This window comes from Pipistrellus kuhlii, unplaced genomic scaffold (genome assembly GCF_014108245.1).
Source record: "Pipistrellus kuhlii isolate mPipKuh1 unplaced genomic scaffold, mPipKuh1.p scaffold_m20_p_2, whole genome shotgun sequence".
NCBI lineage: Eukaryota > Metazoa > Chordata > Mammalia > Chiroptera > Vespertilionidae > Pipistrellus > Pipistrellus kuhlii.
In genome coordinates this window covers 18,321,618-18,348,175 of record NW_023425515.1, presented here as the reverse complement: position 1 = coordinate 18,348,175, position 26,558 = coordinate 18,321,618, and the positions used below count along the sequence as shown (strand labels likewise).

Genomic DNA, 26,558 nt, shown 5'->3' with positions numbered 1-26,558 from the left:
ACATGTCCCAGTTCCCCAAGTGGTTACTGCAGTTCCTTGCTAACGGTGTGCCAGAGGGAGTGCAAGTCTATTCGCTGACAAACCCATGAAAAATGGCCTGATGTGCTACCAAATGTAAAGCATTCTCACGTCGGTCTCAGGCTGACTCCTGACCTGAGAATCATGTGGTTAGATGGCAACAGGGGTGGACAGAAGGATTCTCCCAAAGCAAGTGTCTCATACAAAGGCAAGACTGTGGTAAGTTTTCATGGACAAATAATATGAAATGGTGGGAAGACAGAAGATAAACGTGTTTATAGCCAAATTCACCCGAGGACACCAAAGTGTCATTAGAACCTCCAAACCCCAGCATGACATTAGGGCCAACGATACCATCAGAAGGCAGTTTACTGCCCAACCTATATAATCAGGGTCAGAGGGTCTTAACAGGTCTCAGACATGAACACAATCACCGAACGGAAGGTCCTACTCATTGCAGTAAGGGTCCAGGTTGAGCCTTTGTAGAATCTCCAAATTGTCCCAGCCTGATCAGCCTAAAACCACTGTTTAAGCTCATCCAGCTGCTGAAACAAAAAGACCATAGACTGGTTGGCTTATAAACAATGGAAATTCTGTGTAGTTCTGGAGGCTGGGAAGTCCAAGAGCAAGGCAGAAGATTCGGTGTCTGGTGAGAAAATACTCCCTCATTCAAAGGCAGTCAACATCACTCTGTTCACATGGAAGAAAGGGCAAGGAAGCTCTCTGAGTCTCTTATAAAGTCACTAACTCTATTCATGAGGGCTCCACACCCATCACCCCATCACACCCAATAGCCCCATCTCCAATTACCATCACACTGCCACATGCAGGCACCATCTGATTCCAATGAGCTCTGGCAGGGCCCTGAGGCAGTAAAGGACAACAGAGTCAGGAAGGCAAGGAAAGCTTATCACTGAGACGGCCAGCACCAGGAAAACCTCCACAGTGGCAAGGAGCCTAATTATGCAATTTGGCCTTATTACCAAGGCCACATTGGCCAAACTGTTTATATCCTTACATTCCCCTAAAACCCAGAGTTCCAGAAAGATCAATGTTGTCCGTTAAGAAAAAAATCTTACGTGAGCTACAGAGAGCCTTCTTTTTTACACTGGTTGACTTCAGCATTATGGTAAAAATAAATTGTGAAAAAAAACTCATTTTCAGCATCATGTGAATGTAAATATTTGTCTAGTAGCACCTGAGAAAGTACTCTGGGATAAGAAATACATATATTTAATTTCATTTTTTCCCCTTAATTTCCATGGTAAATAAATTGGATTATCTAATGGTTATATGATGCATAGAAGTTATACTGTTTTAAGAAAAATTATTTATGAAGTGTTTTCACATTTGAATATAGTGATTCCAGTTACCAGTGTAATGATTTAGGCAACAGGAGAATAATGACAGTATCTATTCTTGAGATTCTGCTCTATCAAGTGAATTTATGCAAAAGTGTTCTTTAAAATTTATGCCTTTTGACAACTAGTCAATATGTTATGTTGTTAGTACACTAACGTATATAGAAAAGAAAAACTAACATCTTTAATAGATGCTAAGTCACTTTCCATTATAAAAATTAATGGATGCATATGTATCTTATCTTAGCGACTCATTTAAAGGCATGAAACACCAACTAGTAAAATGAACAGGATATGATATAGAAAACTAGAGGAGTATAAGCACAATCATGCAATTCTATTTCCAGAGTTAAAAAAGGAAGATAGATTTTTTGTTCCATTTTCCCCCTTGAAACAACAAAGACTTAAAGAGATAAAATTTTATATTCTAATAGAATTCAAACCTAACTTCTATAAAAATTAATGCTTTAATTCTAGAATAAAAATGCTAGAGATGATTTTATAAATGGTATAATTAAAAATGGACCAACTGACTTAGTAAGTCAAACACACACATCACCTGTCTAAGAAATTTTGAGACAATCAATCACTCAGGTTTGCAGAATACCAAATGCATTTTTCTAAATGTCACAGAAAGGCTGAGCAGAGTTTCTCCAAGGACACTCTTACTTCAGAATGTTAACCGTGGAGACAGATTAAGTGTTTGTGGGAAAGGAGAGTAGAAATACCTGAAGACATTACACAGAAAGGTCAGTGTAAAGTCTGATAAATGTTAAAAATGCAATATAGAACGAAAAATATACTATATAAAGACACTACAAGAAGAAAACTCATGTATATTATCAGTTTAAAATATCTCTTTGACAATGAACTATTTGACTACTCTTTATTTTATCAAAATGATAAATTTCTCGCAAGACAGTACTAGTATAGTTCTGCTTTATTTTTTAAAAAATCTTTAAGCTAGCTGGCTACAAAACACATTGTAAAATCTGAAGTAAATGATTTTAACCTCATTAACATGACCCTAGAGTAGTGTTAAATGAACATTGATACTATTTTTTAAACATTTAACTTTCTTAAAACTAGTTATATAGAACTGGCACCACATTCAGTCTTGTATAAAAGAATACACAGCCAACAGGAAAATAACTGGGAAAGCAAAGTCAGCACGTGAGTTTGAAAATCAGTTATATTTTAAAGCGAAGAGTTTGATTAAATATTTAACAACTCTGCCACACTGCCGAAAATCAAAGTTTTATTTCTAAAGTAGGGACACAGAGATATCAGAAGAAAGTTGCTAAGTACAGTATCGATTTAACAACAGGAGATTGGTCTTATGTGTATTACCCAGCACCATTACTTTCTCTGTAAAACAACCCAAACTGAGCATATCAAATGCAAGGCTGTTTATTTTTTGCTCATTTTCACAGGTGATCCTTTGATGTTGAGTTTGTCCACGAAAACATTTGATCTTCTTCCACGTTCAATGCCTGGGCATTGAGATTTCTCCCTGAGAAATATACATATAAAAGTTAATACTTTTTTTAAAAATGGTCAACAGTTTATAAATCAATACAAACATGTTAAAAATCACTGTGATTTCAGCAAGATTTTACCTTAATAGTTTCTCAATAGCTCTGCAAAACATATGTCAGACGATTTCCCTTGACATTTAAGAAAGCGGCCGCTGCTTTCCTGAGGCAGATTTAACTATGCATCGTTTAACTACGCTGCCCCCATGGCAGCCACTAGCGATGTCATTTATATGGTAATAAAATCCAGCTTCTCAGTTGCACCAGCCACTGAGGGTGTGTGATTCCATAGCTACATTTTTGGACAGTATAGGTGTAGAGCATTTTCATCACTGGGGAACATCACTTCAGAAAGTTCTATCACGTGGTGCTAGTTTACAGGAAATGCCCGATAGGGCCATAAATTATAGATCATTTATAAAGAACCTGTTTTCTTTCACCATGGATTTCATAGTCACTCTGACCACTGTTAGACTTTTATCAATAAACTTTTCAAAGTGAGACAAATACTATCTAAAATTAATATTGGAGCAGATTTCCTATAGAAAATATTAGTGCTCTAAACTCCAAACAGGTATTTTAAAAATAAAAGGGGCTAGCACGTGAAATTCTGCATGAGGCTTCTGATTTACATTAAAATCTGTTTCACGTGAATAACTACATTATAGCATGTTCCTTAGGAGAAGTTAGCCCTTATCTTCTGAAGCATAATTCGCTAGTGAGTTACTAATCATGTAATCCTGAAATATTATTGTTTTTTTAGGTATAAAATTTAAGTTGTGTGGAATACTCAGATATAATGTAAATCACATCTTTCTCAAAAGATATTGTTGATGAAAACAACTTGGATGTTGAGAACTTCTTGATCACAGAGGTAAAATTATGAAACTTTTTTCCTAATTATTCTTTAAACAACACAATTTATTTTAGAAATAACCCTTACCTTCTTTTAAGTTCTCGGGCTCCTGAATTCTCATGCCCAACACTTCGGGGCATCCTGGTGTTTTCTAGATTGCACCACTGTCTCCCTTGTTTGTACTTTAAAATCTCATTTTGCCACTCATCGTCAAAAGCATGAGCATCACCTACATTAAACAGCGAAACAAAGGAGTAATATTAAGGTATCAGTCAGTCAGTAAATGTCTTGCTCCCCACAAACTTTATTCTAGTCTGATGTTTCCATCAACCTAACCTCAAGACAGAGGCAGGAATCTGCGTCAAATACAAAGGTCTCTGGCTCAGGGTAATATTTCCTTTTCTGTTAGTTCTTCTATTGATAATTTTGTCCCTGATGATCTGGTTTTCCACACGCCTGCCTGGATATCACATTATTCTACCCAAAGGACCCCTTGACCCAATTACACTGACTTTTAGTCTTCCTTCCTGTGTCTTCCCGTAGTGATCATCCTTTCTCTCTGTAGTTGGGCACTCCTCCTGTGGCTAGCATTCCTCCTCTCATCCTCACCATTTTCCTGTGTAATTTGACCTCACAAGCTTCTGTTGTCAATTTCCTAAGACAGTTTACTCGTTTTGACTGCCTACTTATGTTGTTATGAAGTAGGTAACCTCACTTCCATATTAACAACAGATAAATGGCTACACTTGTTCTTTCAGACTGCCTTTATAACAATGTATTCCTTCACTAAATCTTTCTTTTGTATGTTAATTATATTTTAATATGACAAAATTATAAAGGTTAAAAGTAACAAAAGGTTAAGATGTTGTGGCTTCCATTTCATTGCATAAGAATAAGTTTATCAAACTCCAACTTTAAGAGAAATTCTCTTTCTAAAATTACACAATAATTCAGACCCTTTACGGTATTAAAATATTTTTGTTTAGGATACTTTCTGAAAATAGGAGATGAATATAACTTTAAAACTACAACCAGAGAATTAGGATACGGGAAAGACAAATTCATTTAAAAATAAATGTAAAATCTAGAAAATGAAAAAATTTACTTGATACATACCCGATATGTAATATGTTACATTATATCTATTTTTAACAATACCAGAAATTAAAATCTTATCAATAGAAAAGCCTAAATATCTAAAAATACCGAATCATTTAAATAAATTATGGCCTATTTATTATAAAACTTTTAGGTAATCATTTAAAATGTTTTTGAAAAAAAAAATTTTAAAAAAAATGTTTTTGAAAAATGTCATAGGTGACTGTTCACAATTATAATGGAGAATTAAAATAAGCACTGTAAAAATTATATAAACACTAAAATATTAACTTTGAAAAAAGTATATATGTTGATATATGCATAAAATTATTAGGAAGAAATACACCAAAACATTAATAGTAGTTATTTTGGGTTGAAATTTCAGATAATTTTCTTCTTTATACTTTTTTTTGCATTTCTCAAATGTACTACTTTGAAAATCAGAAATATTTAAACTCATTTTGCCTACTGAATCTTACTAAATAACAATTCAAACTATTCCATTTCCCAAATAGAAAACATAAAATGGTACTCAGCATTACCAAAAATTACTATACAAACAGAACTACTATGAAATTATGAAAACACAATATTAATACTTTGATAAGGTATTTCCTACACATTTATAAACTACCTCAAAATGACTTCTTATGAAATGTTTCTACAAAAAGTATTCAAGTTCCACCAGTGCAGGTGCTATTTTGATTTTACCAGGAAGAATGCTATTTTCTGCAAACACTTACTTTCATTCATATTGATGAACTCCTGGTTGACCTCTTCATCTCCAGTCTTGTTGTTCTTTGATTTTTTGATAACATGAGCTCTGTCATGGAGATGATGACCAACAGCCATTTTTTCTAGTCCACTGTCAGAATCTCTCAATGCTTTCCTAGTTTCCTTTATCTGTAAAGGTAAAGAAAATAAAAATGGCTAATATTTAAATACTAGAGGCCTGGTGCACAAAATTCATGCATGGGTAGGGCCCCTAGGCCTGGCCAGCAATCAGGGCTAATCAAGTTCCCCACCTCTCTGCCTCCTCCTTCCCTCAGTCCTTCAGTGCCCCACCGCCACCGCTGGTCCCCCACCATGTTCCACACCACCCCCTGGTGGTCAGTACATATCATAGTGAGCAATTTAACTATCATTCTCCTGGTGAACTCCCGAGGGGTCACTTTGCATATTAGCCTTTTATATATAGATACATTGAATGGATTTAATTCTAAACTCCTCAGGGCCTGTTTACTACAGAGATTAGACCATCAATCTACTGTTCTAAAAATAATGGGCATTCAGTTTCACTACCAACTTGCAGTAAAATTATGGTAGTAATTCTCTGGTATTTCCTGAACTGCTTGAAATTAAAATGTCTAGGACAAATAGGACCAATACAATTTAATCTTTTGGTAATCAAATGTTAAATCAAAGAATAACTTAAATATAGAAAACCTAGTGCCTTTGACACTGCCCTTGACAGTGTAATAGTAATACATGTTAGCATTCTTGTAAGTAAGGCAACTAATTATTCAGCAGTCATGTTGATGATATTGAATCTCATGACTACTACCTATGAACTCTATGGGTTATTAGACTATCTATGATAATCAAAGCTATTAACATGGTTCTCTATGGGACATTTATATTTATATTCTGTTTACGTTTATGATGCATGTCATTTACAGCAAGTTAAAATTAAAATGTCTGAGATGAATTAGCTGCATTATTGCAAAAGCATCATTAAAAGATATAACTAACATGTAAGAACTACATAAATTAACCACTCACACCCATTAGATAGGCAAGCCTAACTTTTTTTTTTTACTATAATTACTAACAAAGACGACTTGGAGAAATGTGAACTCTTACACCAGAGTTTGTGGAAGCTGACTGCTTCAATCACTGTGTGATAATAACTTGGTAATTTCTAATGAAAATGATACACAGCTCCTACACCCAGTCAATGCCATTCCTATATCCTTTGCACAAGCAGACTTTTGTGAATATGAATGAAAAATTAGAAATACCCTAGTGTTTATCAGTAGAAAAGTAGATTTAAAAACCGCTATGTAATCATATTTGGGATACTATTAAGAAGTTAAAGAAACAAGAACTACATACATATATCAACTTGAATAAATCTGAGGCATATTATTGAGCAAAGTCAAGTTGCAGAGGACACTGCAATATGACACCATTATATAAAGTTTATAAATTTGAAAATAATTCACTATATTATTTATGAAGCATACATAAGTAACAAAATTTTAAAAACATGCATGAGAATGATAAAGGGAAATGGTGCTCTTTGGGGGAAGGAGAAAAGGAAAAGGGACCAAGGAGGGAGGAAGGCACTGGAAGCTTTAACTGCATCTGCAAAGTTTTTTGCTTAAAAAAAAAAAAAAACAAGAGACAAGTTAAACAGAGAAAAATGTTGTGAGTTAAGACATATAAATATTTATATTTATTCTTTATATCCTTCCTGTATACTTAAAATGTCCCATGAGTTAAAAAATTCATTTACTTCAAATATAAGTTAAAAGTAGACATTTGTTTATTAAACAAAGACTTCTTTTAGTATCTATGTATCTATCAACATATAAAGTTAATAAACATCAACAGATATTTATATAAATAAGGGTTGGGTGGGGAGACAAAAAATGCTTTATTGTTTTTCATAGTGACAAGGGTCTTCTCCAAATTCCCTCCTCCCCCCGACAGAACCAGCTCAAATTTGAATAATTAAACTTCGATAGAGGCAGTCATTCCACAACTCTATAAAACTCTAAGAATGCTTAGAAAATACTTACTCCTCCTGGAGCCTGACGGGTTTGAGTTGAGGCCTGGAAAACCCTTGGCGGTTCATCTCCTACTTTGGAATAAGTCATAACTGAGGAAGAAGTAAACGAATGTCCGTTGGGATCCATTGAAAGGTTACCCTACAAATATAAATTGTAAATTCAGAAAGTTTAGTCAAATATGCAGAACTAATGTCAGAGAACTCAAGTAAGTAATAACACAACCGGAAATTCTACTAAGGATACTATGCTATCATTATGGTGCAGCCAAATGGTACCACCAGGAAGGTCCTAACTTCCTTCCTTTTTAGCCACCAATTTCCACCTACTAGTGAGGAATACAAGTGAGTCACTCAAAGATCCTTAAGCCTTTGGGATCAAAGACCTATGGCTTAGCATTAAATATAGATGCTGTGATACTTTTAGTCAGTGGTTGATGTTTGTGTGCTGTTTTAACTTATATTTGAAGTAAATTTGCCAACGTTGAGCCAATTAACCATACACTAAGAGTTTTATACCTCCTGTGGGTACCAGATTGCTAATCACTAAAATCATTCTAAGGATCTTCAAGTGAGAAGACTAAATAACATGGGCCTTCTTCAGATTCAATCAAGTTATTGTTTTGATGTGAATATTGAGTAGAAAAGTAAGAGTGGTAGGATTACTTCATAAGTATTTGGATGACATGGATCTAATTTAGTGTCTAAATATCACTAAAATTTTCAGAATTTTTTAAACACTAAAACCTAATTTCTTAGATGATACAATTACTTTTAAGTAGACAAGTTATAAAATAATTTAAAAATCTAAATTCTTATAAAATGTTTGTTTACAATAATGACCTTCAGCAGTACAAATGCTTTTGAGGTTGATTTTTTTTTAACTTTGAAAGTTAATGAATGCTATTTTCCTCAAACTTGTTGGTTGTGAAACCAGTTTTGTGGGTTGTGACCAGGATTTTTAAAAAATCTGAAATAAAATAGAATACATCAGCACATATTGTAAATAGTATGATCATTTTCTTAAACTTTTTTTCAGGTATATTTAGTTAGCACACAAGTATTGTGTACTGTACCATGACATAAAACATATGTCATGGTACATATATATATTTGTGTGTGTGTGTATGAAAATGTCATTTTATCACATCACTATCAAAGGTAGATGCTATGACATATTTTTTAACTACTGTGTATCATGGTTAAAAAGAGTTCGAAAGCCACTATAATATTGGGTACTAATAACTGAAAATTATGTTCTCATCAATGTTTTAGTACTTACAAAGTTTCTTTGTAATTCCTGCATACTGTTTCGCATATTTAACATCATTCGGTCCATTGCCTGAAAAGGGCTGATTTCTGTATGCTACAGGATATTAGGAAGTATGTTATTAACTATAAGTACAACACAATGGAAACAAATCAACCATTCCAAAACAGATGAAACTTTTTTTTTCTCAATTTATGCAGTGGGATCTCATGCAGTAATTGACGAAGTAAAGATAATTTAAAGACTATACAATGAAAATAATTTGTCAAAGAAAATAATTAAAGCATACACAAAATCCCAAATAGCCAACATATAAATGATTAGGGAGCCATAACACTATAAATATATGCATACATATATGTGTGCGTGCGCACACACACACACACACACACAGATGATATAGAGGGAAGGACAAAAGTAGGTTCATAGTTGTGATTATGCAAAACACAAAGAATATTCTTATATTATTATTTATTAACTAGAGGCCCGGTGTATGGATTGGTGCACTGGTGGGGTCACTTGGTCTGGCCTGTGCCCTCTTGCAATCGGGGTGTCAGAGAGCCAGTTTCAGCTCAATCCCTGCAGGCCAGGCTGAGGGACCCCACAGGAGTATGAATCCGTGCACTGGGCCTCTAGTATGCATATAAGACCTTTGGTTAGTCTCTTTCTGACCTCTCCAGGTCTGTTTCATGTTTTCATATCTGTGTTTTCCGCTCCTTCATTGAGCATCTTCCCCCTGGTAGTTATTGCACAACATAGCTACCGGCCAGTCAGCTGGCTGGCCAGGTGGTCACTTAGGCTTTTATATATAAACTAGAGGACTGGTGCATGATATTCATGCACTGGACGGGGAGGGTGTCCCTCAGCCCAGCCTACACAGTCTCAAATCTGGGATCCTTCTCATAATCTGGGACTGCTGGCTCCCAACCACTCACCTGCCTGCCGGTCTGATCATCCCCTAACCACTCCCCTGCCAGCCTTATTGATGCCTAACTGCTCCCCTGCCAGCCCAATTGCCCCCAACTGCCCTCCCCTGCCAGCCTGGTTGTCCCTAACTGCCTTCCCCTGCTGGCCTGGTTGCCCCTAACTGCCCTTTCCTGCCGGCCTGATTGCCCACAACTACCCTCCCCTGCTAGCCATTTTTGACAATATGGGGGTGGCCATCTTGTGCGAGGGCATGAGGGTCTATTTGCATATTACCTCTTTATTATATAGGATAGATTACTGTATTATTTTCCATATGAATAACTGTAAACCTACTTTTGCCCACCCTGCATGTGCAATAACATGAATATATACACAGTATCATCCATCAACTTCTTAAAAATATATAGATTTTATTGATTTCAGAGAAGAAGGGAGAGGGGGAGAGAGAAACATCAATGATGAGAGAGAATCATTGACCGGCTGCCTCCTGCACGCCCCCCACTGGGGGATCAAGCCCATAACCCAGGCACGTGCCCTTGGCCAGAATTGAACCTGGGACCCTTCAGTCCGCAGGCTGACGCTCTATCTATTGAGCCAAATCCGCTAGGGCCATCGACTTTCTTAAAACATATTTAGCTAATAAATAAACACTGATGTATTCTGGACTGGGACAGCTCTAGCATACACTAGCCTTCAAATCTTTCCTTCCCTCTCTTAATACCCCACCACGCAAATAAATAAAACTTGGGCATAAGATACCTGCATCACTCACACCAGTACCACATGGCTGACAGAAGTTGAGCCAGCCCTTCTTTTTATCACTGCGGGGTCCAGGTGATAGATGTTCACTCACTCTACTAATTTGCCGCCTACCATTGAAGGCTCATAGGACACACACCCTTGAAGCCTGACGCATGCTCCTTTAGGAGGAGAGCTGAGAATTCCTCTAGAACAGTGGTTCCTAACCAAGAGAGACTGTGTCTCCAGGGGGGTTCTCCAGGGAGACACTCAGTTTTGTTTGTCACCACTGACTGGCATATAGTGTGTAGAAGCCGGGAATACCACAAAACATCTTACAAAGCAGTGGGCAGCCCCCAGCTGGAGAGCATTATGCTACGCAAAAAAAAAAAAACCCAAAAAAAAACCAGTCAGAGAAAGATAAGTATCACATGATCTCTCTCACATGTAGAATCCAATGAATAACATAAACTTATGAACAAAAATAGGCCCAGAGACACAGAAGCATCGAACAGACTGAAAAATCTCAGAGGCAAGGCAGGGGAGTGTGGATGGGTGGGAAGAGATCAACCAATGAACTCATATGTGTATATGCATAACACATGGACACAGACAACAGAGTGGTGAAAGCCTGGGTTGAGGGGCGGGGCGGGGCAGGGTGAGAGAGGTCAATGAGGGAAAAAGGGGATCTGTGTAATACTTTAAACAATAAAGAGTGAAAGACACACTGACTTTATAATTATTAAAAAAACAAAAAGAATTGTCCTAACTGGTTTGGCTCAGTGGATAGAGCGTCAGTCTTTGGGCTCAAGGGTCCCAAGTTCAATTCTGGTCAAGGGCATGTACCTTGGTTGTGGACGCATCCCCAGGAAGGGGTGTGCAGGAGGCAGCTGATTGATGTTTCTCTCTCATAGATGTTTCTAACTCTTTCCCTCTCTCTTCCTCTCTGAAATAAATCAATAAAATATATATTTTTAAAAATCAGCCCAAAGTGTCAGCAGTGTCACATCTGAGAAACTGCTCTAGAAAAATCTATATTTTAGGTTTTATCACTGAAATATTCACCAGAAATTAAAAAGTAAAGCACACATTCTAATGTGCCACCCAATGCACAGTCTGCTACTATTAAACAGAGAGACTGTTTGGTTCAAGTCACTCAAGCAGGAGGACTCTTTCGAATCCTGTCAGGCCCTGTGATTCAATGCTGATAGTGCAGCTCTGCTGGAGACCCTTTTGCTGTGCCAAGCTAGGACTCACCAAAAAGTTATCACAGGCCTATTTATGCTTTTGCCTTCTGCTATGTTTTTATTGCTAGAAAAAAAAAAAAAAAAAAAAGGATGGAAAAACCAAATTCCCATAATTTTTTTTAATATTTAGAACACGCACTTAACACAGTACAGAACACAAATGCACATTGAGGAGATACTGATACATCCTTGGCTGCAATATAATTAATCTGCATTTCAGAGATTCAGGAAATCCTACCTAATAAAGAAGGAATAAGCTAATTGACCCTCATGCTGTCGCAAAAGTGGCAGTGCTCAGTCAGTAAGGAGGGAATATGCCAATTGACTGCCATGCTTTCAAAGATGGCGGCACCCAGTCTTCTCAGCCCCACCGCACACCTGCTTCCAGAGTCCCCCAGTCCCCTCATTCCCCCAGCCACCTAGGGCCGGCCTGAGGTGCAGGCAAGCCTCAGATGGCAGCTGCCCAGCTGCCCAGGGCTGCCCGAGGCCCAGGTAAACAGGACTGGCTGAGGTTTGCATTGCTGGCAGTGGCAGCAGCAGAGGTGTGATGGGGGCATAGCCTTCTCCTGATCGCCAGGTTGCCTCCCGCCTCTTAGGGTTCCAGCACTGCGAGAGGGGACAGGCCCGGCTAAGGGATCCTCCCATCTAGTGTATGAATTTTCATGCACCAGGCCTCTAGTATTCTGAATAACCAGGCTGTATGAGACACAATTCTTAAAGAGCTGAAAGGGAGCTGGGCCAAGGAATAGGAGGAAAAGAAGAAGAAGAAGAGATGATCAGATGTTTGGGTATGCTCTGCCCTATTCTCAATTCACTGTCAAATCAGTCATCAAAAGATGTATTTGTACCTTTCTCTGGAGGGCCCAACACCTGAGTGACAAAAAGTAGGGGTACAAATTACAGCTGAGATTCCAGTGGGCTCACAAGGCCTTCAGAAACTTTATACACATGCTTTCTTCTCTGCCTAGAATGCTCCCCCTCACTCAGCATAGGTACTTCCTGCTCAGCATTCGAGTACCTTCTTAGAAAGGCCCCCTATCCAAACTAATGTCTGCTCACCTTCCTCACCGTATCATTACCCCACGTCATCTCCTTCAGAGTTCTTGGAAGTACTTGGACCTGAAATCATGCTGTTGTTTACCATCTGTTTTCCCACTCTATAAAAAGAAGCTCTGAGAAGGTAGGGCTGTCTTATTCACTACTATCCTCCCAATATTTTAGAAATACTTCCTGGCATACAGGAAGGTGCAATAAATATTTGCCGAGTGAATGTACAAATTCTAGCTCAGCTCAAACCCTTATGTCCAACTATTTACCAGATAGGTAAACCTATCCGGACAACACACAAATGCATCCAACACCAAAGGCCCCAAAGTGAAATGATCCTTTTGGCCATTCCTGCCCTCGTATCTACACCATATCGATGTTCTGTTTCTTATCTCAGTGGGATTCTCTTTCTCTACTGCTCCTGTAACTCTATCCATCACCAAGTTTTATCTATTCAATTTTGCCAAATGAGATATTTCTCGTTATCAGCACAGCCATTACCCAAGTAGAAGTGATCCTGAATGGTACTCACAACACTTTAACAGCCTCATGACCGCCCTGCCTCCACTGTGGTCCCTTCTCATTTCGCCACCCCCCCTCAAGCACAATGATCTGTTTAAATGAGAACCTGATTCTATTACTATTTTGATGAAAATTGATTAACTGCTTCCTCTGCTCTTATGATAATGTCCACAGTCCTTGCCAGGCTGAAAGAAGTCCTTGGTTACCTCTCCATCCTCCTCTACCTCGACTCTTCAACTCATACTCTGGGGCCCTGTGATCCTCAATGTTTTTGTGCTCCTTAGCCTCCAGGTCTTTGCAGGTGCTTCTTCCTTTGTGTTGAGGACTCTTCTCCCCACCCTGTTTTCCCTGGCTAACTCCTACTTAATGTTCGTGGAGTCTTCTCTGATTGACCTCTATCCCCCTACCCCAAAGGGTTACAGGGTTTTCCTATCTGTGTTCCCACAGTATGTCAAACTGCCTATCATTTTACTGATAACTCTGCTATAAATGCTTCTTTTGTCACTTGTCCCTCTGAAAACTCTGATCAGGAAGGTTAAACTTTAAGGATACAAATGGTTGAAGTCAAGCACAAGAGAATTAAAACACACACACACACACACACACACACACACAAAAAAAAAACACACACACACACAAAAAAAACTTTTTCATAAGTGTAAATGCATCCATAGGAAATGTTCCAAAGTCATGCTATTCTCTGCTGCTACTCAGACTGCCTTCCTAGGTGTTAGAAACTAGCATTACAGAAAACGGGGCACACGCCCAAAGAAACACCGGTGGGAGAAAAGCGGGGTGCAGCGCAGGCACATCTGGACGTGGGAAAGAAGCAGCAGCACAAACAGCCAGAAGAGGCCGAGAGAAAGCAGCCGGTCTGAGCTTCGCCAAACATGCTTGTCTGCCTCAGGGCTGGTGCTTTTTGCCTGTTGGAAAGTAATCCTAAGCATGTCTCCAACTTGTAATCCCTTTCGGAAATCAACTGAATGCCCATTCATCTATTAAAATGTACTTTTTATTTTTGAAGACCGATTTTATATATATGGATAGGACTTACTTCAGAAAACACATGCCAACACACTCTAAAATAAACTTAGTTCATGAAACGGGTTTTTAGTATAAATACTAAAAAGGCACTACTATAAAAGTAAAGCTGCATGCCAATTCAATGAGCTTGAGTTAATGAAAAAGAAATATGTTAGGAAATAGTGCTAAAATGGCTTGTGTCTCATGATACGAACCATACCACCAAAACTGCCAAAAGGCACAAGAGAATTCACTGCCTAGAAAAAAAGTCAATTAATTTTGGTCATGATATTTATATGATAATCCCAGGAAGAGAAAGATATGCACTATATACTCACACAGTTCAGTGCTAGTAAAATTATAGAACCTTTTAATCAAACAGAACTCAGCATATATTTTTAAAATTCCCTGCTTATTATTCATTGTAATTGTATGGCAGGCAAGTAGGAGACACTATATATCACTTTTAAATATGACTACTCTAGTATTTATTAAAGGGAGTTTAAAAGTATTTGCCATGGCTTAATACATACATATCTCAAAGAAAATTCACACCAAAATTAATTAAAACATAATGTACAATGATTAAGATTATATCATCTTTCCTTTGCTCGGCTATTCCATATTTTTAAATCTTGCCTGTAACTGATTAAAAGATCTTGCCTGTAACTGATTAAAAGTAATCTTGCCTGTAACTGATTAAAAGTAAAAATCTATCCACATTAATAACATCTCAAAAGATTAGTAGAGATATTGGACAAAAAAATTTTAATAAATATCTCCTAAGAACTAATTTATGAAATAAAAAATACAGACTTCAGAAAGGATCACACACACAGATTTAAAAGTATTTAAGGCCTTCAATAGGCAAAAGAATGTTAAGTATAATAGATGGAATAATAAAAATTTATAGTTCAAAAATTATACTCAATAGATAAAGAAGAATAAAAAGAAAACCTTAGACACATGTATACAAATGAAAAACTTTCATTACTTGAGGGTTTCAAATGTTGAAAACATTATAGAATTTCTGGGTAAAAGGTGTATATATATAATCAGTGATTTTCCCCCCCGTGTAACTTATGTTGAAAAATAGAAGAAGAAAAACTGTGTTTACATTAAAAATTGTATATCAAATGATATATACTTATTACTGTATATCTACAACAGTAATCTCCAAAGTGTCTTGGATACACCAATAAAATTCTTCTATTTTTTGTCACTGAAAGAAAAAGAATTCCTCTTTTTATTTCTTTTTATTGACTCTGGTACCAACACTCAATCTAAATGTCAGATGCTCACATGTCACATCTTGAATGATAAATGGCCTAATTAAATACATTTAAAGATTAAGTTATCTAGTTTTAAGTAAAATTAATCTCCTCAAAATGGACAACTGGCTTAAAAATAGCCCCATAAAGAAATCATGAACTGAAGAAAATGCTAACAATACAAAGCCAAGGAAATGGCATAGCTGATGCTTCTCCTACTTTTGTCGGAAGCTGTTTTCCCTCACAATATGGCTGGTGAAGATGACAACTGTCACATAAGAAATGGGCCCCCAAAAAAAGAAAAAAGAAAAGGATCAAGGTATCTTTTAAAAGCACTGGCATAATAGCTTACTACTCCACCAAAACACTCATTTTGAAACTTCACTTCACAAAAAGAGAGAAGCTTTGTATTAAAAGTTTAGCTAGCATGCTCAAAAAGCCTATTGTTTTTTGGTGTTTTTTTTTGTTTGTTTGTTTGTTTTTGGCTATGGTCTTTCAAACTTAGCACTTCTCTCTTTCATCTGCTGCAGTCAATTTCTAATTTTTGTTTTAAGCACAAATACCCAGGAAAGAAAGATTAAGTTCCATTTCCAGTGAATGACCAGCAGCTTACAGCTGATGTGAATGGGCAACCTCTGTAAGAACTTTACAGTTGAATTACAAATACATCTCCATCTGAACAGGACTTGAATTGTGACCTCCTGGTTCATGGTCAATGCTCAACCACTGAGCTACACCAGCCAGGCCTGAGATTTTTGTTGTTGCTATTGTGTACGTTTGCAACTTAGCTTTGCTCTCAGACAAGACTTATGAAGATATACTGCAATTATGCAAGACTTTTGAATACAGTTAAAAGTTAATATAAAATTTGAAGATCTAAAACTTTAGATTGTCTTTGAAGGAGTCAATTGACTATGAAGAAGATTGGCTCTTCCTGGTTCAATAGTGATAATTATGCTATAGCTTTGACTGCTATTTTGAAGTGGCAAAGAAAATTGTATGGGACAGAAAATATATGCCCTTGCCTGTTCTAATTTAAGGCATGAGAAGCATTTCTAAGGTGAGAACAAATCATACATATACATATGAAACAATGCTTTTAAGTTTGGCTTATAATACATAACCATATGATCTTAAAAGTTTAGGTAGCATAGTGAAATTCCATATAGCTAACAGGTCATTGTTAAAGGGTTAAGCTTTCCAACAAGTCCCTCCCATTATAGAGTAGTAATTTCCATTACATAAGTATTAGTCATATCCTGTCATGATAGGGACATTCTTCAAATAACACCTTTCTTCAAATTCCCACTAACTTTAAAATAAAGAACTTACAGTCAGAAAATTTTCCCCATCATCACGTCCTGAACCATTACGAGCTCTTCTTCTGTCACTTCTCCCATCAGAGATGCCAAGCAAGTCTCTTCCGAAAGGTTCAGAAAAACTTCTCATCACCTGTCGCATACTATCTCGGTGTGCATGAAAAGAATCACTGTTGAAAATCACATAAGAATAAGTGTTGGAATTTAAATAATAGGCAGATAAATACTACAATGCAGTATTTTGAGCTAATATGTATGCTAAAGTGACAAAAGAACACTTTAGAATAGAACCCTATACAATAAAAGCCTAATATGCAAATTAACTAAACAGCAGAACAACAGGTGGAACGACCGGCAGCTATGATGTGCACTGACCACCAGGGGGCAGACACCCAATGCAGGAGCTGCTCCCAGCCCACAGGCCCTAGAGGTGACAGGTGGAGGTGGCAGGGGGTGGTGCCATGCCAGCCTAGGTGGGTGCCAACGAGGGGGGGGGCAATTGTTTCACCAGAAGCCCCACAGATTGGCCCTGATTAATGGCCAGGCCTAGAGACCCTTTCCATTCATCAAGGGAAATTTCTTCTTTCCTTCTTTCTGCTACACGTACTAGTAGTAAAAGCATGCTTAGCCAGCAGATTGTAAAAATCCATTATTCATAAATACAATGTATAGACAATAGATGTCTCATAATAAAGACATCAAATACAGAACTGTTCTTGTTATTTACTATAATTCACTTATGAATAATAAAAATATATCTTTAAAATTTATGATATAAAAATGTTAAACACAAAGTAACACATCTCTGGCAGCATAGGCTAGTTCTAAGGGAAATGGAAAAAAGAAGACTGGAAAATTCTGCTGCCAGGTAGAGGCCACTGTGGGCAGTCAACAACATAAATTCTAGTCAGGACTAATAAAGTATTTCATTTCTCAATGATAATGCCTAATGATACCCAGAAATCTGATTTTTGTTAATTTTGTTTGATGTGAATATGGTATTGTGGTTATGTAAGAAGATAACCACATTTTTCATAGATTAATGTATTGGGAAATATGTGAGGTGAGATAACAGAAAGTCTGGAGTTTGCTTTTAAGACATTTTGGAGGCAGCAGCAGTTATAGAGATAAATGTAGCAGGTGTCAATTCTGAAGTCCTGGGTATTGGGTACACAGTATTGACATAAACCATTGTAGTATACATTTAAAATAAATAGTTCATAATAAAGATAAAGCTACGTAGAGTTAAAAGATTTCATACCACTTGATATTTTAAAATGAATGATTCAAAAGAGAGCCCATTTACTGAGAGCTTTATATTCACTGGATATTTAGAGCTTAGAATCCTATATAATAAAGGAGGAATATGCTAATTGACCATCACTGCGACACAAAGATGGCTGCACCCACAACTGAGGCCAAGTTCCCATGAGGAGCCTTAATGAGCAATCAGCAGGGACCTGAGGCTATGCCCTCCTTCTTCCCCAAAGGGCTTGACAGGGGACCTCAGGCCGTGCCCTCCACCCAGTGGGGCTTGACAGGGGACCTCAGGCCATGCCCCCCACCCACTGGGGATTGACAGGGCATCTCAGGTCATGTCCCCCACCTGGCAGGCTTTATGGAGGATCTCAAGGCTGGGCTGGGAACCTCAGGTCATGTCCCCCATCTGGCAGGCTTTATAGAGGACCCCCGGTCTGGGCTGGGGAACCTCAGGCCACGCCCCCCCTTGGCGCTGGGCCAGAGGACCTGAGGCTATGCCCCCTGCCTGGCAGGGCTTGACAAGAGTGGGACTGGCTGGGTCTGGATCTAGCCCAACAAGGTAGGGGGGGTAGCCCGGTCTGTGTCTCACGGGATTTTGAGGAGCATGTGGGTGGATGGGTGGGGACTTGACTCTGGGTCCTGTGGTGAGCCCCAGACTCTGACAGGAGGAAGGTTTTCATATACATTTTACTTGTTTTCCTTCATCTCTGGCACTTCTATTCTAGAGAAAGGGCAAATAGCAACATTAAATTATCTCCTCTAATTAATTCCCCATTTAATGTGTACAAATTTCGTGCACTGGGTCACTAGTATGTATGTGAATATGGAGATTAAAATGTTCATCACTCAAGATATCTTCAAATGCAATGAAGAAAGATACTTAAGGGAATATGAAATTTTGTACTGGGGATAAATGATTATGAAGCAGCTTATTTCCCATTAGAAACATGCAATTCAGTGAGTCTTATTCTTCTGATTGCATTATATACCATTGGGTTAGAAATTCAGCAACTGAATGTGGCTAATTTAAAATGTTGCCCAGGGTTCTCTTTATTTAAACAGGAGCAGGTATATTTATATGTAGGGCAAATGCTAAAAAAGAAAGCTTTACTTTTTGAGTGACAAGAACAAAAGGCTGCCTGTTGGAAAAAGCGTTAAGATGACAGTGGGCTTGCAGCCTGGCTTTTGCACCTGTCCAGACCACTCAGGAAGAATCTGGCTGGACCCTGAAGTGAGTGCAACTCACATCTCCCCAGAACAGCTACTGGTTGCAGATGAGACTTCAAGATTTCTCTTGTTCAAGCCAAACATCTCTGGCAGTAGTCAGCAACTGTTTTAACACGTTTTTAAATTAACCTAATGCAGGGTTTGTCAGGTGAGAAGTTAATAGTTTTTACATATTTCTATCTGTACATATTGTTCTCCTTTGAAATTAATGTTTCATTCTTTCAGGGAAATTTCACTTATACTATTATGATGGCCATGCTGCCTCTTTCAAGATCACTGGCACAAACCACAACTAAGCATAGTGACATTTGGTACTAAATGTACTTTTTCTACTCCATGTTATTAATCTATCACAAGATAGGGAAAAATAAATTGTTATTCCCAACCACCCAAATTTTTTACTCTTAAGTTGATTCTGGGCCTGTTTGGAATAATTTCGACATAAACGTGTTTTTTAAATTTAATTTTATTTTCCTAGAGATAGAAGAAAGGAGAAAGAAAAAGAAACATTGATGCGAGAGCCAAATGTAGATTGATTGCCTCCTGAACACCCCCTAGAGGGGACCAAGCCTGCAACCCCTGCATATGCCTGGACTAGGAATTGAACTGGCAACTGTTTGGTGCCTGGGATGAGGCCCAATTAACTGAGCCACTTTGGACAGGGGATGAAAGTTGGCTTTTTTTTTTTTTTTAATGTATTTTATTGATTTTTTACAGAGAGGAAGGGAGAGGGATAGATAGTTAGAAACATTGATGAGAGAGAAACATTGGTCAGCTGCCTCCTGCTCACCCACACTGGGGATGTGCCCACAACCAAGGCACATGCCCCTGACTGGAATCGAACCTGGGACCCTCCAGTCCGCAGGGTGACGTTCCATCCACTGAGCCAAACTAGTTAGGGCAGAAAGTTGGCTTTTTAAAAAAATTTTTTAAAGGGCTGGTATAGTTTCACTTCAGAATAAATCCTGCTTTTAAGGTTCAAATACAAATATACACATGTATATATCCACATGTACATATATATTTGGGGGCACAGCTTATAATTTTATTTAGTCTGTATAAGAATATAGATATTTATACTTCTAAATAAAAACCATTACATTATTTATTACATAAGGGACTCAGATTGATATGGCAGTTCCATTCATCAAGGGAAATTCCTTCATTCCTTCCTCTCACTATACGTATTAGTAGCAATAGCTTGCTTAGCCGGCAGATTGTTATGATTCTCTTAATAATAAAGAAATGTTCCCGAATGTCAATAAGGTGTATGGGTACATAAAGAAAATACATCAAGTAATCCAAAATTTAAAGCTAGAACTAATACAGGTAACATTCATAAGGAAATCTTGAGGGCATGGGCCATAACTTCTCCAAATTCATGTTAGAGTCCAGAGGGCTGAGTATATAGTAGAAACCCAAGAAACACATGAAGAATGAATTACATAGCTACAGGCACTCTGTTTCCCCAATAATCAGAAGCACGGTTTAAAATGGTAGTTTGGCATAAACCTTTGCTACTGAGTTGTAGGAATGACTATGATCCCTCCCATTCTAAACGTATTCCCCTACTTTTGCGTGAATATTTATAATGTTTACTTTTATTTTTAAATACCAGAGGCCCGATGCACAAAATTTGTGCAAGAGCAGGCCTTCCTTCCCCCAGCTGCCGGCACCAGCTTCCCTCTGGCACCCGGGACCCGGGCTTCCCTCGCAGCCCGGCTTCGTCTGGAAGGTCATCCAGAAAGACGTCTGGTCTAATTAGTATATTATTTTTTTATTATTATAGATATATATTTAAATCAATTTTGGAGAGCCAAGAGCAAGGGATAGAGAGATAAAAACATCAATAGTGAGAATCATTGATCAGCAGATCCTCTACTGGGGATTGAGCTGCAAGCCTGGCATGTGCCCTGACTGGGAATCGAATCGTGACCTCCTGTTTCATAGGTTCATGCTCAACCACTGAGCCACACCAGCCGGCTATAATGTTTATTGATACAACTAAGCATTAAGACATGTTAGATGCTATCAAGTGGCATTTCTTGACCCAGCCAACTGTCATAAATGTGTTGTATTCCTTAACTACCCAATGAACCAAAAAATGCACCAAACCAAGTCTACCTTAAAAATCCTTTCATTTTAGGGTTTATAATACCTCATTCTATAAATATGATATCCTAAAATATGTATAATTAAATTATAAGAAATATCCTTATAAGAATATTTCTGAAAACATAATTTTTTAAATGCAAAAACTCATAGTAGCTGTTAGGAGTCTTAAAATGGGATCCTGAAAATGAAAACTTTAAATTCTAGCTGAGTACTCTAAAACTAACTTTATTAAATGATTAAAATTAGAATACTATTTAGCACCAAACTACGTCATCTTAATGAAGATCTTACCTCAAACTATATGTATGAAAACAAATATGTAAGTAACCTCAAACATTGTTCACAAAAGTTTATCTAGTAAGGTACTTTTTATTTCCTGCTATGACAGTATTCTCAATCAAGAAAATATCAGTCACCCTAGCTGGTTTGGCTCAGTGGATAGAGCGTCGGCCTGCAGACTCAAGGGTCCCAGGTTCGGTTCTAGTCAAGGGCATGTACCTTGGTTGCGGGCACATCTCCAGTAGGGAATATGCGGGAGGCAGCTGATTGGTGTTCCTCTCTCATCATTGATGTTTCTAACTCTCTCTCCCTCTCCCTTCCTCTCTGTAAAATTCAATAAAACATATTTTTAAAAATCAGTTTAAGAAAATATCAGTCAAGTCCACCAGTGTGACTCAGTGGTTGAATGTTAACCCATGAACCAAGAGGTCGCGGTGTGATTCCCTGTCAGGGCCATGCTTGGGTTGTGGGCTTGATCCCCAGTAGGAGGCAGCCAATTGATAATGTTTCTCTCTTATCAATGTTTCTATCTCTCTATCTCTCTCCCTCTCTTCCTAAAAAAATCAATAAGAACAGATTAAGAAAAGAAAATATCAGTCAATATATTTTTGTATATGAAACACATTTACTCTCAATTCAGTCAATGAATATGCCAAAAGAAGTGTCCTCCAATTATCTCCACTTTGCAAAACGAAATATTTAAAAATTTAAGTAGAGATTATAAAAATGTAAGTTTTGGCTTCTATGAAGATCAAGGAGATGGAAAATCAACATCCTGTGAATAAATGCAGTTCTTTGACCAAAGACACATATGGTGTCCATATGAAGAGTTGGGTGCCTTAAGGAAATGCTAACAATTTACGATTAAAAATAACGCTGATAGATATGTCAAACTGCTTCTGAGCCTTTAATATCTAGCAGCTTATAAATGCTAACATAGATATTCTTTGTAGATTTGCAAGATCAGAAATCCATTTCCATAGCTCAGAAAACTCATGTTTCTGTACAAGGTAGAAATTTTCAGATTGTACTAGATATATACTTTTATAGTAAATAATCAACTCTTTTAGGGTATAGGATAGATACCAAAATAACTTTAACCTCAAATTAGTTTTCCTGCCCAAACATACATTATTTTTATTTCTTCTTTAGCAAATATAAATGGGAAGGGAAAGTAGCATCTTTGAGAGAAAACTGCATGCCTGGAAGTACCACCATTTTTTTTGTAGCCTTTGTGTTTTTAACCAAATTACAAGTATTATTTATTTACAAGGTATATATGAACATATGCCGTAAGTCCATTTTCATTGAAATAACTTCAGCTCAGCAACATAAGATACCAATATAAAAATCCCAAATATACACAACAAACAAATCACTTTTAAAATTTCCATTTAATTTTCTGTTGAAATTTAATACGTGCTATTATGTGGAGGTAAACATTTTAAATGAATATATTTGAACTTAAAACCACTATTTTAATTGTGTTTTTACTCAAGATCTTTTAAGCATTTGACAATTTGACCACCGTATTTTACCAGTCTCAAACTATTGAATTATTATAATTTTATATACAAGAAGTATATATTTTGAATGTTCTCACTTTTAAATAATTAGTAAAGTGTACTTATATTGATATCCTTGATTCTGAACTGATGAATTATTTAGGAAATGGCACTGTTCAAATCAAAAAGTGCCACATCAACCATGGCATTTGCTGAATGCAAATAATTGCTTTCAGCAAAAAATAACCAGAGTAACGACAAGACAAAGAGTAAAGGAAACCAGATTATCATTATACCATATTTACTGAAAACTTTCTACATGTCAGACATCCAACTACCCACAGGGAACCCAGTGACCAGACACATAATGTTAGCAATAGGGATAATGCTTACAGAAAAAAAAAAAAAAAATGAATTCCCTATGTTTGACTTCCATTAATTAATGGATATTCATTTCATTTGAGGTTGGGGTAAAATGGGTAGGTCACATGACATTACCTGAAATAAATATAAACTCACAGGTGTTCCCCAAAATATGTTTACTTTCTATAGAGGTGGTTGTGGAACAAATTAATTAAAAGCATGAATCAGTTTTATAAAGTTAATAACAATAATTCTATCTTACACTTTTATGATCCAGTTTCCTACCTTTAAAGAAGGCGATGACTGAAAAGACCTACTCACATGTAACTGATGGTCTTTTCCACCCTGAGCACAGGGAAGAGAGTTCTCTGAGGCATGCCTACTATTTGTGGTCTGTTACTATTTCTGATCCTGACCCTTGGGTTCACTGCCTTTGCTCAAAAGAGTCACCCAAGGGTTTAAATTACACCTTTGCTAGACATCTTAAAGCAGGTACTAATTATACATTCACAGTTTAGTTAAGGCCACTGCTCTTTTGGAAACAATCAAAGACCTAATACACCAGACGTGTTGTGTACCATAATCTTCTTAACCCATTGTACTGATGTCACAGTTTCACAAGAACCACTTCAGCAGCTCTGCTAATCTATGGATATATTTAGTCCCTACTCTCAGAGGCTTTTAAAAGAGCAGATCGTAATACAAACTTTGATATTTGTTTTTAAAATGGCACTGGTTGTAAATGGCCCGATAGCTTCTAAACAAATGAACTCCAACAGCACAATGAATTTGCTGTTTAATGAGTAACCTTCAGAAGAGTTGGTACAACTGAACTTTCTTAGTCACACCAGAAATTAAAGTCTCCTGGAGGTATTAATTGCATTTATAGTCCTATTTGTTTCATTAGCGTTGATTCCTTAAATGTGAGTGTAGCTATTGCACTGTTAATTATTCTCTCAATTATTACTTTGATGTTATGTGGTTTTAAACATTTGTGTCGGCATTTTCCTCTAAGGAAATCTACATGGAAGGTAAACTGTTGACATTTTAACCTTAAAGAAAAAGGGGTCCCTAAGTTGCCTAGACTAGAGAAAGAATTTAAGCAACCTAATTAAATCAAGGACAACAAGTCAAAGTTCAAACTGACAAAACCCTTGAGGGGAAAAAAAAGGTATCACAAATCTTTCTGTTCTCGAGATGCAATTACATTAGATCATACCTTTTATATAATCACCAAAAGAAGAATTAAAAAAACAAAACAAAAAAAACCAGAAAGCTAAATCAGAATGGAACAACTAATTCATGTCTGGATGTCATCTTCCAAAGGCATCACATTCATGTCACTTGGACCGGCCTACAGGTTGGCACCTGTTACCAGGGTGTTACATGCACCCTCTCCCTGCTTCCCTGTCCTCGCTGTACACCTGACCCAGGCAGTGTCCCTTCCCAAACAAGGCCAGCTTTGCAACAAAGCGAACAAGGAAAAACAAACATTGCACATGGCAACTCCCAAGCCCCTGGAGGGGGAGAAGCAGCGCAACTCTCCGCACAAACACACGATTAACAGTGCTGTTCTAGAAAAATGTTTCCCTCCTCGGAGAACTGCCACCCCCTGAGACCCTCCCTGGCCCTCATGTGGGGTCCACACAGGTGTGGGGAGGTCCTGAGAGCATGCATCCTGCTCACCGTGAGTTCCACCGGCGGGTGGCCGTTACCCAGAGGCAGTTACCGCCCCTGCGAAGCCCCTGCAGCTTCGAAGCCTCACCCGGAGGAGGAAAGCAGAGGGAGGGGTGGGGGCACCCCAAGTCTGGCCAGAGTGGGCGGAGAGCGGCTCTCACCCCGGGTGCGGGATGCAGGGGAGGAGAGGGCGGCTCAGACCTCTGCTCCCCTCTCCCCCCCCAAGTCCTTCCCCATCCCAGCTCCCCAAACTCTTCTCGCTTCACCTCGCGGACCCAAACTCTCTTGCTTCTCGCTACGTTCCCCCCAAACCTCCTCTCCCCTCCCTCGTTCACCTCTAAGTCAAGGTGACCAGACGTCCCGCTTTTGGCGGGACAGCCCCGATTTTTAACAATTTGTCCCGCGTCGTTTTAAAAAAAGTCCCGATTTTTGGAAGAAAGGGGTGGTGGGGGGGGGGGGGAGGGTGTCCTTAAGTTACCTAGAGAAAGAATTTAAGCAATCTAATTAAATCAAGGAAAACAAGTTAAAATTCAAACTGGCAACAACAACAACAAAAAGGATGCAATTACATTGGATCATAAATTTTATATAATCACCAAAAGAAGATTTAAAAAAAAAAATCAGAAAACTAGATCAGAATGGAACAACGAATTCATTTTTGGAAGAAAATCGGGACTTTTTTAAAACGCCGCGGGCTGCGGGACAAATTGTTAAAAATCGGGACTGTCCCGCCAAAAGCGGGATGCCTGGTCACCTTAAGACCTCTCCTCCCTTCTTTCCCCCAAGTCCTCCTCTTCCTCCAGCTGCCCCCCGGAGTCCCCTCCTCGCCCTCTCCAACCCGCTCTTTCCCCTTACAATAGTTCCCCAGAAACATCCCGCCACTGCCGGCCCGGACACTCACGAGAAGAAGGGGTCGTCCTCGAACCCGCTGTTGAGCATCCTGAACATGCTGGCGGCTCGGCCGCGGCGGCGCGGACCGGTGCGAGGACGATGTAACGCGCCGCAGCCGCGCCAGGACCCAGCCCGCCCCGCGCAGTCCTCGCTTCTTGCCGGGCGGCGTAGGCGGTGGCCGCCCACAAAGGCGGAGCCGGACGCAGAGCTGGTCTCCC

At 38.3% G+C, this 26,558-nt stretch overlaps 1 protein-coding gene across 4 annotated transcripts; it reads right to left on the bottom strand.

The window, feature by feature from the left end:
* Nucleotides 1–2,775: 2,775 nt before the first annotated feature.
* Nucleotides 2,776–26,501, bottom strand: MLF1 (myeloid leukemia factor 1). Of its 4 annotated transcripts, XM_036444092.2 has the most exons (8): nt 26,351–26,501; nt 17,037–17,193; nt 14,649–14,690; nt 8,942–9,025; nt 7,673–7,801; nt 5,612–5,771; nt 3,858–3,999; nt 2,776–2,892 (listed from the first exon to the last, which is right to left on the bottom strand). In XM_036444092.2, exons 1-8 carry the CDS (start codon nt 26,395–26,397, stop codon nt 2,790–2,792), a joined length of 864 nt encoding a protein of 287 aa, XP_036299985.1. In that variant the 5' UTR covers nt 26,398–26,501; the 3' UTR covers nt 2,776–2,789. The 4 variants fall into 4 exon arrangements, with proteins under 4 accessions (XP_036299985.1, XP_036299986.1, XP_045439594.1 ...); XM_036444093.2 differs by lacking the exon at nt 14,649–14,690 and having other exon boundaries at nt 26,351–26,500; XM_036444094.2 differs by lacking the exon at nt 14,649–14,690 and having other exon boundaries at nt 2,807–2,888.
* Nucleotides 26,502–26,558: the final 57 nt, after the last annotated feature.

Coding starts and splice junctions, on each gene's coding strand:
- MLF1 (XM_036444092.2), bottom strand. CDS start 26,397: ATGTTCAGGATGCTCAACAGCGGGTTCGAGGACGACCCCTTCTTCTC. Junction 4,000..5,611: donor GTTCATCAATATGAATGAAA/GTAAGTGTTTGC, acceptor TGTTTAATGTAG/GTGATGCTCATGCTTTTGAC. Junction 2,893..3,857: donor GCCCGAGAACTTAAAAGAAG/GTAAGGGTTATT, acceptor TATATTTCTCAG/GGAGAAATCTCAATGCCCAG.